The 16,225-nt window shown below is 50.7% G+C and overlaps 1 gene segment (V, D, J or C); it reads right to left on the bottom strand.

Annotated features, from left to right (window-relative positions):
* Positions 1 to 15,470, bottom strand: part of LOC141253255 (T cell receptor delta constant-like) — a 72,841-nt gene extending 57,371 nt beyond the window's left edge. The window contains 1 exon segment of the C gene segment in view: positions 15,369 to 15,470. Coding sequence covers positions 15,369 to 15,411 — 43 coding nt within the window.
* Positions 15,471 to 16,225: the final 755 nt, after the last annotated feature.

The raw sequence follows: 16,225 nt of genomic DNA, 5'->3' as shown, positions 1-16,225 counted from the left end.
GAGAACCAATTTCATGAATGGTTGTCTCCACTGGACCTGAAACCAGGGAAGGCCGTGTGTGACAATGCTGCAAACCTGGGTGCGGCCCTTCGCCGGGGCAATGTCACACACGTGCCTTGTATGGCTCACGTGTTGAACCTGGTTGTCCAGCAATTTTTAGACCACTATCCCGGACTAGATGGCCTTCTGCAGAGGGCACGGTCACTGTGTGCTCCCTTCCGCCGTTCGCATCCCACAGCTCAGCGACTTACATCTCTACAGAAGTCATTGGGCCTGCCACTTCACCGGCTAAAATGCGATGTGCCTACCCGGTGGAATTCAACTCTGCACATGTTGCAGCGATGGTGGCAGCACCGACAAGCCCTGGTGCAATATGTTCTGATGTATAGCCTGGGCCAACGAGATCCAGAGGTGGGGCAAATCACGCTGGAGGAGTGGTCTCAGATCAGGGACCTATGCACCCTTCTGCACAGTTTTGAAATGGCGACGAAGATGTTTAGTGCTGACGATGCCATTATCAGCATGACTATTCCGGTGATTTACATGCTGGAGCACATGTTAAACAGAATTCGGAGTCAGGTGGTGGCACAAGAGGAGGTGGAGGAAGTAGAGGAGGAGGAGTTGTATGCGGAAGGGCTAACATCTGCAAGGTCCAGACGGTCGGCAGCACCAAGGCGGCAGGCATGTGAGGGTGGAGGAGATGGTTTTACCAGGGCGCATGGTAGCAGCCAAACTAGTGAGGAAGGTGCGGAAGCCCAGGAAGAAGTGGAGGACGAACTGATGGAAGACTCATCAGATGAGGGAGACCTTGATCACATTTCTGTTGTGCGAGGTTGGGGGGAGAGGACAGAGGAAGGAAGCATGATTGTTACCTCGCCACCAACACAACAGGGACTTGGTGCTCCTGGATGCGCAAGACACATGAGTGCCTTCTTGCTGCACTACCTGCAACATGACCCTCGAATTGTGAGAATTAGAAATAATCCTGACTACTGGGTTGCCACACTGTTAGATCCCCGGTACAAAAGTAAATTTGCAGAAATTATTCCTGCCATAGAAAGGGATGCACGCATGCAGGAGTATCAGCAGAGACTGTTGCAGAATTTTACATGTGCTTTTCCACAAAACACCAGTGGTGCACGTAGTGAATCTCACAGTTCCAACTTGCCAACCGTGGGACCGTCGAGTGTTCGGCACTCAAACCGTAACAGAAACACAGTATCTGCTGGTAACATCAATTTTGCGGAATCATTTCACCACTTTTTTAGCCCATCCTTTGCAAGGCCACAGGAGACAAGAAGTCTGACACATAGTCAACGCCTAGAGACGATGGTACAGGAGTATCTCCAAGTAAACATTGAAGCCATGACTGTGTCACTGGACCCTTGCTCTTTTTGGGATTCCAATCTGGATAAATGGCCGGAGCTAGCCACTTACGCCTTGGAGATTTTGTCATGCCCCGCAGCCAGCGTTCTGTCTGAACGTGTGTTCAGCGCTGCTGGTGGTGTGCTGACAGATAAGCGCACGCGGCTCTCCACTGATAATGTAGACAGACTCACGTTCATAAAGATGAAGAAATCATGGATCCGAAACGACTTTTCTACCCCTGTGTCATCCTGGGGAGAGTTAAAGCTTGATGATTGGTTAAAATCACCTCACCAACCGTTTTAAGCTTTCAAATTACTAATCATGTTTATCTGTATCTTGGCTGGAAAATAATTTGGGCTTTGTAGCAGTGTGCAGCACTGATTCTAATAGGCCATCTATACTAAGCTCCACCAGATTTAAAATTACTAATCATGTTTATCTGTATCTTGGCTTTAAAATAATTTCGGCTTTGCAGCAGTGTGCAGTACTGATTCTATTAGGCCATCTATACTAAGCTCCACCAGATTTAAAATTAATAATAATTTTTAGCTGCATCTAGCCCAGAAAATAATTTTGGGGCTCCGAGATGCGCAAGACACATAAGTGCCTTCTTGCTGCACTACCAGCAACATGACCCTCAGATTGTCAGAATTTGAAGTAATCCTGACTACTGGGTTGCCACACTCTTAGATCCCCCACACTCTTCGATCAACCTTTTCATTTTAATAAAGACCAAAAAAATGGTCATTTTTGAAATTATAAGCATTAGCAGGTTATTAGAAACTGAAATCAAACAGTTTTCAACTCAAAACTTTATTCTAGGTGATGTTACATTTGCACATAGGACCCCTTGTTCGAAAGGAGCTTCTGAACTCTCTCGTCCATTGAATTTGTCAGGTTTTGGATGGTTTCTGCTTCAATTGTTTTGCATGAGGACAGAATACCCTCCCAGAGCTGTTGCTTAGATGTGAACTGCCTCCCGCCATCATAGACACTGCTTTTGATGATGCTCCAGAGGTTCTGAATGGGATAGAGGTCAGGGGAGCATGGGGGTCACAGCATAAGTTTGTCCCCTTTTATGCCCATATCAGCCAGAGATGCAGATGTGTTATGTGCAGCATGAGACGGTGCATTATCATGCATAAAAATGATCTTGCTGTGGAATACACGGTTCTTCTTCTTGAACCATGGCAGGAAGTGCTGTTTGAGAAACTCCACATACATTATGGAGTTCATCTTTACCCCTTCAGGGATCCTAAAGGGGCCGACAATCTCTCTCCCCATGATTCCAGCCCAAAACATTACTCCACCTCCTCCTTGTTGGCGCTGTAGCCGTGTTTGCGTGGGGTGTCCATCAACCAGCCATCCTCCACTCCATCCATCTGGACCATCGAGCGTTGCACGGCACTCATCCGTGAACAAAACAGGTTTGAATCAGTCTTCATGTAATGTTTGGCCCACTGGAGCCGTTTCTGCTTGTGTGAAGTGGATAGAGGAGGTCGACAGGATGGCGTACGCACAGCTGCAAAACTCTGAAGGACCCTGCATCTTGTTGTTCGGGGGACGTTGGAGGCACCAGCAGCTTCAAAAACTTGTCTGCTGCTATGACAAGGCTTTTTTGCCGCTGCTCTTTTAACCTGACGTAATTGCCTGTAGGAAAGAGTCCTCAATTTGCCCTTATCAGCACGCACATGTGTGTACTGTGAATCAGCTACATACTTCTTGATTGCCAAGACACTTCATCCTGATCATCGCACAATGTTGATTGTAGTCATGCCTTGACCTAAACACTCCACAATTTGTTGCTTCTCAGCAGCCGACACATCCTTTTTCTTTCCCATTTTGGCAGAAAATGTAGGCTGGTTAATAATGTGGGACAGCCTTCTTAAGTAGTCTTGCCTTTCATTGGACACACCTGCCAAACTAATTAGCACAGGTGTCTGCAATTGCTTACAGTGATATAAAGAGCCCTGACACACATCACCATCAATGAGTTTAACTGACAAACAAACAAATTCTTCCCTTATCACTCCTAAACACTTTTTGCATAATAATTTGGAACACAGTGTACATGTGCTTTTCCACAAAACACCAGTGGTTCACGTAGTGAATCTTACAGTTCTAACTTGCCAACCGGGGTCTGTATGGAGTTGTTCAATAAAGGGCCCAAAATTAAGATAACATAGACGGGAGAGGTCTCTATGAATAGGAATTCCTAAGTATTTGATACCCTGTGAGGGCCAGGCAAAGGGAAAGTTGGACTGGATGGAATCCTGTATGGATTTTGGGAGGGAGACATCGAGGGCCTCAGACTTTGCTGCATTGATTTTAAAATTTGACCATGTAACAAAGTGATCTATTTCAGCCATAACAGCAGGGATGGATATATGTGATTGAGTGATATATACTAGGACATCATCAGCAAATAGAGAGCACTTGTACTCGGTGCCTCCCACCTCAATCCACCTAATATTGGGGTTATGGCGAATTGATGAGAGCAGGTGCTCCGTCACTAGGATGTATAAGAGAGGGGACAGAGGACACCCCTGCCTTGTCCCATTGGTGATTATGAAAGGTGATGAAAATGTTCTGACGCGCCCCCTGGGCCTTGGGACACCCGGAGCCGGACCCTTTTTGGTGGATGCTGGTGGTTGTAGTCTCCGTGGCGGCGACCCGGTTCCGTGGCTCAGGGCGGTCAAACCAGTGGCGGAACTATTTATGTGGTTTTGATGTTTAAATGTCCGACTACGCCACCCGTGGATTGCGGTGAGAGTGAACCGCCGCTGCAGGGCAGACCGCTGAGGCTGGTGTTGTGGGTGCAGCAGAGCATAGCATAACTCCCCACGGGAGGAGTATAGCCTCAGGGCAGTGTATGCGGAGGATGGGGGTGATGGTGCAGGGCAGCAGCAGTAACGACACGGAGTCAGTGATGCAGTCCAGGTCCTTTACTCACAGTTCTTATTATCCAGACCACTTCTGCAGGTAACGGCTGCCCACGTCGTACTGTGCTTACCAGGTGAGGGGCTCAGACAACTCCCAGATAACTTTGGAGCGCTTCACAGGACCCCCTTTGTGTGTCCTTTGTCTGGCCTTTCTTACCAACGCTTCTGTCCGGCTGCCTCGGGCCTCCTCTTGGTAAACTTGGCGCCAGTTTCCCTGACCCTATGTGGTGCCTTCCTAGTGGGTGGAGCGAGGGGCTGCGCCACATAAAATGTCACAGCCTCCGGTTTCTAGTTGAGGGTCGTTTCCCGCCTCCACTAGTTTCGGGGACCGGTCTCCCCCTTTGGCCTGACCACTCCACGCAGGTGGATTCGGGCGTGCGGTGGCGACTCGCCCGTCCGCACCCCTGGGATCCCTTCGTTCCTCGTTCCTGGAGCCTTCTCCGCTCCTCTTCCTTCCTTCTCCCTCTTCCAGGCCTGGGCCTCTGTTACTAGGCCCGCCTCCGGAGCAGAGCTCATGCAGAGCCCCTGCTCCCTGTCACTTCTGCTCAGACTTCTCTGCACTGAACTAAGATGGTGCCCACCTTTTATACTTCCTTCTCAATGCACCCAGGAACTGCTTCCTCCCTGCTCCTGCACTACAGGGTTCCCCTTCCTCAGTGTTCCCTCCCCCCACTCCAGCCAGGGACAGGGACTGTCGTGCCCATCTCAGAGGCATATTGGTCGCCCTGCCCCACGGCAATGTGGTGTAATGCATGCAGGTGTCGGGGTCCTGATCCACAATCCATCCTTACTTGAGAGTGAGATATCACACCTCTGGGTGAGGTGCAATACCTCTGTAGCAACCGAGCCCTCGGGGTGCTACAGTTCCATTTATCTTCAGCCTAGGTGACTTATTGCGATACAGGGCCGTGATTTTGGCTATAAAAGGGTCCCCTAGACCCCTACCCCAAGCTTTTTAAGAGAATAATATATGGCGTGCCAGGAGACTCTATGGAATGCTTTCTCAGCATCCGACGAGTGTATCTAATTACAAATTTTTAACTGCATCTAGCCCGGGAAATACTTTGTGCCTAGTAGCAGTGTCTGCTAGTCAGCGGATTATCCCAGCTGTTAAGCAAGCTACACCACCTGTAGTTTGGACACTTAATTTTTTCAAAGGAAATGCTTCGGGACCCCGGGATACTCAGTGAAGAGCATCAGGAGGCACCCCAAGGCATAGAGGCTGGGACTGGCGGTAGGACGCCTTGCGGTGGACCACCGAGCTTGATCCTTATAAAAGCTTTTTAACTGCAGCAGCTTTAGTGGACGCTACTGGAGCTGGAATTACTCGGCTGCTGGCATGAGACTTGCCCTCCAATAGATCCTTGTAAAAGGATTTAAAGTGTATTCATTCAAATTAGAGAGACAATTTAAATTAAAAAGCTTAGACCTGCCTCCACCACAGGGGGCTCGCTCGACCCACCAGCGGACAGGCACCAGTATTGGGAGAGGGGGGCTGGCCGTCAGGGTCCACCGCGGCTCTGGCACAAACCCGTCGACACGGAGGTGGCACGGGCAGGAACGGACTGGCCGTGTCGGCTTCTCACTTTTTGGATTTTAGAAGGGCATGACATGCCTATATCTGTGTCTCCCCCTCCTTTTACTCCTCCACCTCTTTTCTTTTCGCATGACTATGTACTTGTCACTTTTCCATGTGTTAGTTATGTCTTCTGAGCAGTTTGTCAGCTTTTGGACACCTTTGAAGGTGCTTTCTATGTGTTTCTATGTGTTTTTGTTTGCCTGCCATTGGTTTTAACGGTGTTCGAAGGTGTTCGACGAACATTTAGACGAACAGTTTGGCGAACACAAGGGTGTTCGACGAACCGAACCGAACTCGAACACTACGGGGGTGGCTCAACACTAATCCAGATCTTCCATGGACCCCTGATAGAATGTCATCAATGTATCAGCCCCAATATTGCACTTTCTCCACAAGGGGTGCTGGTGCAGTTATAAAGATTTTTCTCTCCCACAGCCTAAAGGAACAAATTAGCATATGATGGTGCACAGACAACCTCCATAGCTGTCCCCTGGAGTAGTAGGAAAAATAGATCACCAAATAGGAAAAAGTTATGGGTGAGAATGAATTCTAGAAGAGCAAGTTTAAAAACTGATAACACCACACCAGCAAATAACGTTGATTTTAAAAATATTGTTAAACTTTACCCATATTTTATTATAAGCCTAAGGCAACGGCCCTATTTTCAGTATTTGGTCAGTATTCAGTCAGTATTTTTTCTCAGGAGTGGGAGCCAAAACCAGGTGAGGAACAATCAGAGAAAATGTATAATAGAAACCAGTGCACCAAATCTGCATTTATCACCAACTCCTGGTTTTGTCTCCCACTCCTGAGAAAAAATACTGACCGAATACTGACCAAATACTGATAGTGGGGCCGTGTCCTTACCCATATTATTTTAATTATTTTTTTGCAGATATTGTATAATGAGTAATAGCTTTCAATTTTCGATTTTTATCAATAAGCTTTATAAATGATATATAGAATATTTTGTATATTTTTTTGCTTTAAAGTCTATAGGTTTCTGTCTACAGGCATGTCCATTGCTGCCTTACACCTGGAGTTCCCCCTGGGCAAGTCCACCATTTCCGGAATCTTTAGAAGAACATGTGAGGAGATCAGGAGCAAATTATAACTTACTGTGATGCCAGAGCCCGGGCCTCAAGACTGGGAATGCATTTCTCGTGGTTTTGAGGAAAGATGCCAGTTTGCAAACTGCATAAGAGCCCTGGATGGGAAACACATGCGAGTGAAAAAGCCGCCGAACTCAGGGTCATATATTACAATTACAAAATATATTTTTCTGTTGTGCTGTTGGCCTTGGTCGACAGCACATACAGGTTTGTAATTGTGGATATTGGGGCCCATGGAAGAACTGGAGATTCCCACATTTTCTGTTCTTCCATAATGGGTCGGCGGCTTCGGAACAAGCAATTGGGTGTCCCACCCTCACGATGCTTACCTGGCTCAACATTACATTCTGTTCCTTATTGTAACGGGTCTGGGAGGTGGAACCTCTGAGCTACTATACAAGGGGGCGGTCCTTGTAAGGGAGCGGGTGGCGACCAGGGAAGACGGGCAGGCAGTCACAGCAGGTGACCGGGACAGTCTCTGAGTGAACGGGCTGGAGGTCACGGCAAGTGACCGGGGCAGTCTCTGGATGAACGGGCAGGAGGTCACGGCAAGTGACCGGGGCAGTCTCTGGATGAACGGGCAGGAGGTCACGGCAAGTGACCGGGGCAGTCTCTGGATGAACGGGCAGGAGGTCACGGCAAGTGACCGGGGCAGTCTCTGGGTAAAGGGTAGGTACGACCTGTGATGGCAGAGCCTCCAGGTAGGCTAGCAGGCAGATGGTAGATGTGTGCTCCCAGGTGAGCAAGCGAGAGTCTCTGGAATGGCAGGTGGTCACAGCACGTGACGGCGGAGCCTCCAGGTAGGCTAGCAGGCAGGTAACAGGTGTGCGCTCCCAGGTGAGCGGGCAAGCTGGTCCATAGACAGACTGACAGGAGTTGGAGGGCAGACCGTCGGACCTCAGGCTAGCAGGCAGGTAGCAGAGGAGCGCTCCCAGGTGAGCGGGCAAGCTGGTCCTTAGACAGACTGACAGGAGTCGGTAGGCAGACCGTCGGACCTCAGGCTAGCAGGCAGGTAAGCAGAATATCAGGCAGGAATCAGACAGCAAACTGGCAGGAATCTGGCAGGTAACTGGCAACGGGACCTGAGGGCTGAAGCAGAGTAGTGAACAGTGCAACAACATTGCTCGGGCACCTCCATTTTGGAGGAGGTGCCTTATATATGGTGAAGTCCTCCGGCCATTGGCCGGGGACTCCTTAGGACGGCACGCGCGGCCCCTTTAAGAGGGAGGGAGCGCGCGCGCGCCCTAAGCACAGTGACCGGGAAGGAGCGCGCGCTGCCAGCAGAGCGGGAGGAGGACGCCGGGCTCGGAGCAGAGGGGTGAGGGGAACAGCGTCCCTGCCTAGCAGAGGGCAGGGACGCCGGCGCTACACTTATGTTGTTGTTGGAGATGAGGCATTCCAATTAGCTTGGAATGCTGTGAGGCCATTTCCACAACGTGGTCTGGACCAACACAGGTGAGTTTTTAAAGGGGTTGTCCAGTCAAATCTGAAAAGTCTGCAGTCACTCTGTGTGACTGCGGACTTATGAATCCCCCCAGTGCACACACTGTGTGCTGCAAGGATCCGCCGGGTTTCAGCCCTAAGCACAGTGGCCGGGAAGGAGCGCGCGCTGCCAGCAGAGCGGGAGGAGGACGCCGGGCTCGGAGCAGAGGGGTGAGGGGAACAGCGTCCCTGCCTAGCAGAGGGTAGGGACGCCGGCGCTACAGTACCCCCCCTTTAGGCCCCCCCTTTCTTAGGCCAGAGAGAAATTTAGCTAGGATGAGAGGGGCATGGATGTTCTCCCGGGGCTCCCACGTTCTCTCCTCAGGACCAAACCCCTTCTAATCTACTAGAAAAAAGGTCTTCCCTCTTACCCTTTTGGTGGCCAGAATGTTCTCTACCTCAAACTCGTTTTCAGCGGAAACCGGAGCAGGAGGCGTACCTGTAGACTTGGAAAAAGAGTTAAGTACCACAGGTTTGAGGAGAGATACATGGAAGGAGTTAGGGATCCGCAAGTTGGCCGGGAGTTTCAATTTATAGGCCACCGGGTTGATCTGACTGATGACCTCCAGAGGACCGATGAACCGAGGCCCTAACTTATAGGAAGGAATCTTGAGCCGGACATACTTGGACGAGAGCCAGACCTTATCCCCTGGACGGAATTGAGGAGGATCCAGGCGTTTTTTGTCAGCATGTCTTTTCATACGCTCGGATGACAGAAGGAGTGCGGATCGGGTACTCTCCCATATGGAGGAAAATTTGTTAACAAGAGATTCCGCAGCCGGATTGTCCACCGAGGTGGAGACGGGAAATGGGATCCGAGGATGCTGACCGAAGACAACAAAAAACGGGGATTTGGAGGAAGATTCGCTCTCGTGATTGTTGTAAGAAAATTCGGCCCATGGCAGGAGATCCACCCAGTCTGAATGGTGGGCATTAACGAAGTGCCGGAGGTAACTGGTCAGGTTCTGATTGATCCGCTCCACTTGACCATTAGACTGTGGGTGGTAAGCGGAGGAGAAGTCCAGGGTGACGTCTAGCAGTTTTCAAGTGGCTCTCCAGAAGCGTGAGGTGAACTGTACCCCACGATCCGACATGATGTGGAGGGGCAGGCCATGAAGACGGAAGATGTGGCGGATAAAGTCTTTAGCCAGCTCGGGTGCAGACGGGAGGCCTGGCAGGGGAACGAAATGAGCCATCTTGGAAAAGCGGTCAGCGACCACCCAAATGACCGTACAACCGGCAGAGACGGGGAGATCAGTTATAAAGTCCATTGCTATATGCTGCCAGGGGGCAGCAGGTACTGGGAGCGGAAGGAGGCGACCGGCTGGCAGATGTCTCGGAACCTTGTTGCGGGCGCAGGACACACAGGCAGAAACAAAGTCTATCACGTCCTTGTGCAGGGTAGGCCACCAGTAGTGCCGGGTAATAAGCTGGAGGGTCTTTTTCTGACCGGCGTGGCCAGCTAGTTTAGACGAGTGACCCCAGTGTAGGATCTTCTCCCGATCAGGTACTGATACGAACGTCTTACCGGGAGGGAGACGATTTAGACTCACGGGAGCCACCTGCATTACTCTGGCGGGATCGATGATGTGTTTCGGTTCCTCCTCGAGATCAGACACCAGAAAGGATCGGGACAAGGCGTCCGCCTTGATGTTTTTGTCAGCCGGGCGAAAATGAAGAATAAAATCAAAGCGAGCAAAAAACAAGGACCACCGAGCTTGGCGCGGGTTAAGTCTCTGGGCATGCTGGAGGTAAGCCAAGTTCTTGTGGTCAGTGTAAATTATTACCGGGTGAAGAGCCCCTTCGAGCAGGTAACGCCACTCCTCCAATGCCAGCTTGATGGCCAATAACTCTCGATCTCCTATGGAATAGTTGCGCTCAGAAGAGGAGAAGAGTTTGGAGAAGAAGCCACAAGTTACCATTCTCCCGGAAGATGATTTTTGGGTAAGTACCGCTCCGGCTCCAGAGGAGGAGGCGTCAACCTCCAGGAAGAACTGCTTGTTGCCATCTGGGCGATGCAGCACCGGGGCGGAAGAGAAGGCCTGTTTTAAGGAAAGAAAGGCCTCCTCTGCTTCGGGCGGCCACTCTCTGGGATTAGTGCCCTTACGGGTGAGCACGGAAATTGGGGCAGTCCGGGAAGAGAAGTGCGGTATGAAGAGGCGGTAGTAGTTGGCGAAGCCCAGGAACCGCTGGATGGCCTTCAACCCCTCCGGTCGGGGCCATTTCTCGATGGCAGACAGCTTTTCTGGATCCATTCGAAGGCCGGTCTGAGAAATAATGTAGCCCAAAAACGGAAGCGAGGTCTGCTCAAAGAGGCACTTCTCATATTTAGCGAAGAGGTGATTCTGCCTGAGCCTGAGCAGGACCTGACGAACGTCTCTCCGGTGAGTCTGGAGATCCGGAGAGAAGACCAAGATGTCGTCCAGGTACACCACTACGCAGGAGTAGAGAAGGTCCCGGAAGATGTCATTGACCAACTCTTGAAAGACGGCAGGAGCGTTACAGAGACCAAAGGGCATTACCAGATATTCATAGTGGCCGTCCCGGGTGTTGAATGCAGTCTTCCATTCATCCCCTTGACGGATACGGACCAGGTTGTACGCCCCACGGAGGTCCAGTTTGGTGAAGATTCTAGCCCCCCTCAGACGATCAAATAATTCTGGAATGAGCGGAAGGGGGTACTATTCTTCACCGTGATCTGGTTAAGGCCTCTATAGTCTATAGAGGGACGGAGAGAGCCGTCCTTCTTTTTTACGAAAAAGAAGCCTGCTCCCGCCGGGGAGGTAGATTTCCGGATGAATCCCCTGGCCAAATTCTCCTCAATATATTCGGACATCGACCGGGTCTCAGCAGCGGACAATGGGTAAATACGCCCACGGGGAGGCGTATTACCGGGTAACAGGTCGATAGGACAGTCGTATGGTCTATGAGGGGGTAATGTCTCTGCCTCCTTTTTATTAAAGACATCAGCAAATGACCAATAGGGAATCGGAAGTCCAGGTAGATTAGTTGGGGTAGGAGAAGGACGGGCGGGATGAACAGGAACCAAACAAGTCTTATGACAGTCCTGTCCCCAGCGAAGGACTTCTCCGGTCTGCCAGTCAAGCACGGGTGCATGTCTCTGGAGCCAAGGTAGACCTAGTAAGAGGGCGTGAGAGAGTCCAGGCAGAACATGAAAAGAGATGCTCTCAGAATGCAGCATTCCCACCTGCAGAGTTACGGATTCGGTGATGAGTTGGATGGGACGTGGTAAGAGGCCCCCATCCACAGCAGCGACAGATAATGGTATAGCCAGAGGTTTGGTGGGAATGCGGTATTTTTCTACCAGGGCCTGTGAAATAAGATTCCCGGCCGCTCCAGAGTCAAGTTGGACTAGTTCGTAATAACGATTCTCCCCGCAGATAATTGAGACTGACAGCAGCAGAGATGGAGAGGATTTATTCTTGTCTAGGTCGACCTCTCTGAGCGAACCTAGACACAGGCGTTTCCTGACCTCTCCGGGCAGGTACGGATCCGGTGCTCCTTACTGCCACAGTAGAAGCAGCTCCCCTCGGCATGGCGTAAGTCCTGACGGGTTTTGACCATCTTGGTCTGGTCGACCTGCATAGGCTCAGGAGAGTGTACCTGGGGAGAAACGGAGGGAGTGACGGATTTCTGAAAAGTAGGAGCTAGACGTGGAAACCTCCTCTCACGGGTGACTTCTTTGGCACGCTCCTGGAACCGTAGGTCAATCCGGGTGGCAAGAGTTATTAGGTCATCGAGAGTGGTAGGAATGTCTCGACCGGCAAGTTCATCTTTAATACTGCCGGACAGACCCTCCCAGAAGACAGATACCAGAGCGTCGTTATCCCAGGCCTGCTCCGAGGCAAGGGTACGGAACCGTATGGCATATTGGCCCACGGTGAGACTTCCCTGATGGAGGCGTAGCAGAGATGATGCGGATGAGGTCTTCCGTCCAGGTTCGTCGAAGACTTTCCGGAAAGCCGTGAGAAAGGCAGGCAAGTCGGACACCAGGGGGTCTCCTCTCTCCCATAGAGGATTTAGCCAGGCCAGGGCCTCCCCGGTGAGATGGGACATGATGAAGGCAATTTTGGCCCGGTCGGAGTTAAACTGGTGGGACAGGAGTTCAAAGTGCAGGGTGCACTGATTTATAAAGCCCCGAGCCTGAGCGGAGTCGCCTCCGAAGCGAGGAGGTGCAGAAAGCCGGGGTCCAGGGTAGGATACCATAGTATTGGTGGGCAGCTGAGCTGCCGGATTGCGAGTCATGGCTCTGGCGGTGGTTGCTGGTGGAGCAGTCAGAGTGTCCAGGCGAGTATTGACATTCCGCAGGTGACCCAGGATGGACTCCTGTTGGGACCTCTGACGGGACAGTTCATGACACAGGTCCGAGAGTGAGGGAGCTTGGGTGCCACCGGGTTCCATGGCCCGAGCAAACTGTAATGGGTCTGGGAGGCGGAACCTCTGAGCTACTATACAAGGGGGTGGTCCTTGTAAGGGAGCGGGTGGCGACCAGGGAAGACGGGCAGGCAGTCACGGCAGGTGACCGGGACAGTCTCTGAGTGAACGGGCTGGAGGTCACGGCAAGTGACCGGGGCAGTCTCTGGATGAACGGGCAGGAGGTCACGGCAAGTGACCGGGGCAGTCTCTGGATGAACGGGCAGGAGGTCATGGAAAGTGACCGGGGCAGTCTCTGGATGAACGGGCAGGAGGTCACGGCAAGTGACCGGGGCAGTCTCTGGGTAAAGGGTAGGTACGACCTGTGATGGCAGAGCCTCCAGGTAGGCTAGCAGGCAGATGGTAGATGTGTGCTCCCAGGTGAGCAAGCGAGAGTCTCTGGAATGGCAGGTGGTCACAGCACGTGACGGCGGAGCCTCCAGGTAGGCTAGCAGGCAGGTAACAGGTGTGCGCTCCCAGGTGAGCGGGCAAGCTGGTCCATAGACAGACTGACAGGAGTTGGAGGGCAGACCGTCGGACCTCAGGCTAGCAGGCAGGTAGCAGAGGAGCGCTCCCAGGTGAGCGGGCAAGCTGGTCCTTAGACAGACTGACAGGAGTCGGTAGGCAGACCGTCGGACCTCAGGCTAGCAGGCAGGTAAGCAGAATATCAGGCAGGAATCAGACAGCAAACTGGCAGGAATCTAGCAGGTAACTGGCAACGGGACCTGAGGGCTGAAGCAGAGTAGTGAACAGTGCAACAACATTGCTCGGGCACCTCCATTTTGGAGGAGGTGCCTTATATATGGTGAAGTCCTCCGGCCATTGGCCGGGGACTCCTTAGGACGGCGCGCGCGGCCCCTTTAAGAGGGAGGGAGTGCGCGCGCCCTAAGCACAGTGGCCGGGAAGGAGCGCGCGCTGCCAGCAGAGCGGGAGGAGGACGCCGGGCTCGGAGCAGAGGGGTGAGGGGAACAGCGTCCCTGCCTAGCAGAGGGCAGGGACGCCGGCGCTACACTTATGTTGTTGTTGGAGATGAGGCATTCCAATTAGCTTGGAATGCTGTGAGGCCATTTCCACAACGTGGTCTGGACCAACACAGGCGAGTTTTTAAAGGGGTTGTCCAGTCAAATCTGAAAAGTCTGCAGTCACTCTGTGTGACTGCAGACTTATGAATCCCCCCAGTGCACGCACTGTGTGCTGCAAGGATCCGCCGGGTTTCAGACCCGGGCCCGGAGGGTATGCATGAATTATACATATCCCCGGCCAGTGGGCACGGCCTCACTTGTATTGGGTGAGGCCATGTCCATCTAGTGATGTGGATGGCCAGTAAGCGTGTCTGACTAGAGGGCGCAGCTTTGCTCAATACAAGTGTATGGAGAGCAAGGCCGTGCCCTCTGTCCGGGTGTATGTATAACTCATTCATACCCTCCGGTCCCGGGTTTGAAACCAGCGAATCCCTGCAGCGCACAGTGCCTGCACTGGGGGGATTCATAAGTCTGCAGTTACACAGAGTGACTGCAGACTTATCGGTTTTGACCGGACAACCCCTTTAACTATTGGTTGTCATGTGCACGTAGAGATGTGTAATGCACTTTTGGAATATTTTTTATTTAAGCTCTATTTGAACTCTCTCACTCACCGGCCATTGAAACAAGAAGGACAGCTTCCAGTTCAGTCAGCTCGTCCTCCTGACTGCCAATTCACTAAATGACTGGTAGAACCAGAGAGATCTTTCTTCTGCTGCTGCTACAGATAAATAGGAATTCAGACCATGTCTCCTTTTTCTGCTCCTGAGCTACTCCCATCCTCTCACAATATCAAAGGGGAGTCACCAGAGTGAGTGGCTCACAGCAAGGATTGCCAGAATTGCTAGATGATCAGTCCAGACCTTGTCACGGCCATTACCTGCCGGGTGTGGAGCGGGCTCACCCCGTGAACATGTTTGGCAGATGTTGGTAATGGGTTAAGGTTGGAGCAGCAGGCACCTGTTGTCTCATCACAGATGTCTTGTGGCAGTGATGAATACAATGTACAGGAGATAATAGTATGGGATGATGAGTAATATGATCACTGTGGGCCTCGAGCACAGTAATAAACAGCAGCATCTTCCAACTGAACGTCACTTATATCCAGGTAAGCCATGTTCTTATTATTATCTGTCCTCATACTAAATCTTCTTCTAAATGATTCTGTGAAATAAGTATATCCATCTCTAGGTCTTATATATCCCATATACACTGGCTGATTTCTTGGGACCTGTTTGAGCCAAACAATCCGATAATCAGTAAACTCATATCCAGAAGCAATACATGATAACCGGACTTGTCCTCCATATTGTGCAGATACTGATTGTGGCTGAAGAAGCTGAACCTCAGCTCTGACTCCTGAAATCACAGAGAAATAGAGAAATAATGATTGTATAATAATCATATCTCCCATCACATGTTCTCTTACCCAAGTACTGGAGCAGAAGAAAGCTGCCGAGAATAAGCTTCATCTCTTCTGTCACTACACAGTATGGCCTCTCTCTTTCTCTCTCTCGCTCTCCCTATATACATATATGTGACCTCTAGCGTTTGTACCTGTACAGTCACATGACTAAAATCGCTCTTCTATATTTCTCACTTGCATATACGGTGAGGTTATGTGAGTTGTCTCTTTAACCCCTTCCCTACTGGCCAATTTTTTTTGTTTTCGTGCTTTTTCCCTCCATTTTTCCCAAGAGCACAAACTTTTTTTTATTTTTCCATCAACTTAGTCATATCAGAGCTTGATCTGTACAGTTTTTTGCAGCATTGAATGACACCATACAATGAACTGAAAAACGTAAAAATGTGGGTTGAAAAGGTGCAAAAAACACAATTCCACCATTGTTTTTTGGGTTTTGTTTTTAAAAACAAGACTTGACACTACAGTCATCCAGGTCAGTTTGATTACGCCGCAAAAGATAGCATTTTTTTGTTTTTCAGTGGCTAACCTCAAGGTGTTTTCCGTGAATACCTTCCATCTGGGGCAATGTTTTTTTTTTGTTTACTTTTTTTTTGGGGGGGGGGGTTCCATCAACATAGCAATAACAGTTTGATTTTTATTGGAGGTTTTGTAGTTTTGAATGCTAGCATTCATTTTACCAGATAATGCACTGAAAAATGGGGAAAAATTCCAAGTGGAGTGAAATGGTGAAACCCCCCTCCCCCCGCAATTCTGCCATTATATTTTTGGATCTCTATTTTATATTGCTCATTGTGTGGTAAAAAAGGACTTGGCAACATGATCATCCAGGTCAACTTGATTATGGTGATACCATAATGTGT

The sequence above is a fragment of the Phyllobates terribilis genome, unplaced genomic scaffold (assembly GCF_046119375.1).
Source record: "Phyllobates terribilis strain yellow unplaced genomic scaffold, ASM4611937v1 Scaffold_1__5_contigs__length_1240528914, whole genome shotgun sequence".
Lineage (NCBI taxonomy): Eukaryota > Metazoa > Chordata > Amphibia > Anura > Dendrobatidae > Phyllobates > Phyllobates terribilis.
This window is presented reverse-complemented; position numbering and strand designations above follow the sequence as displayed.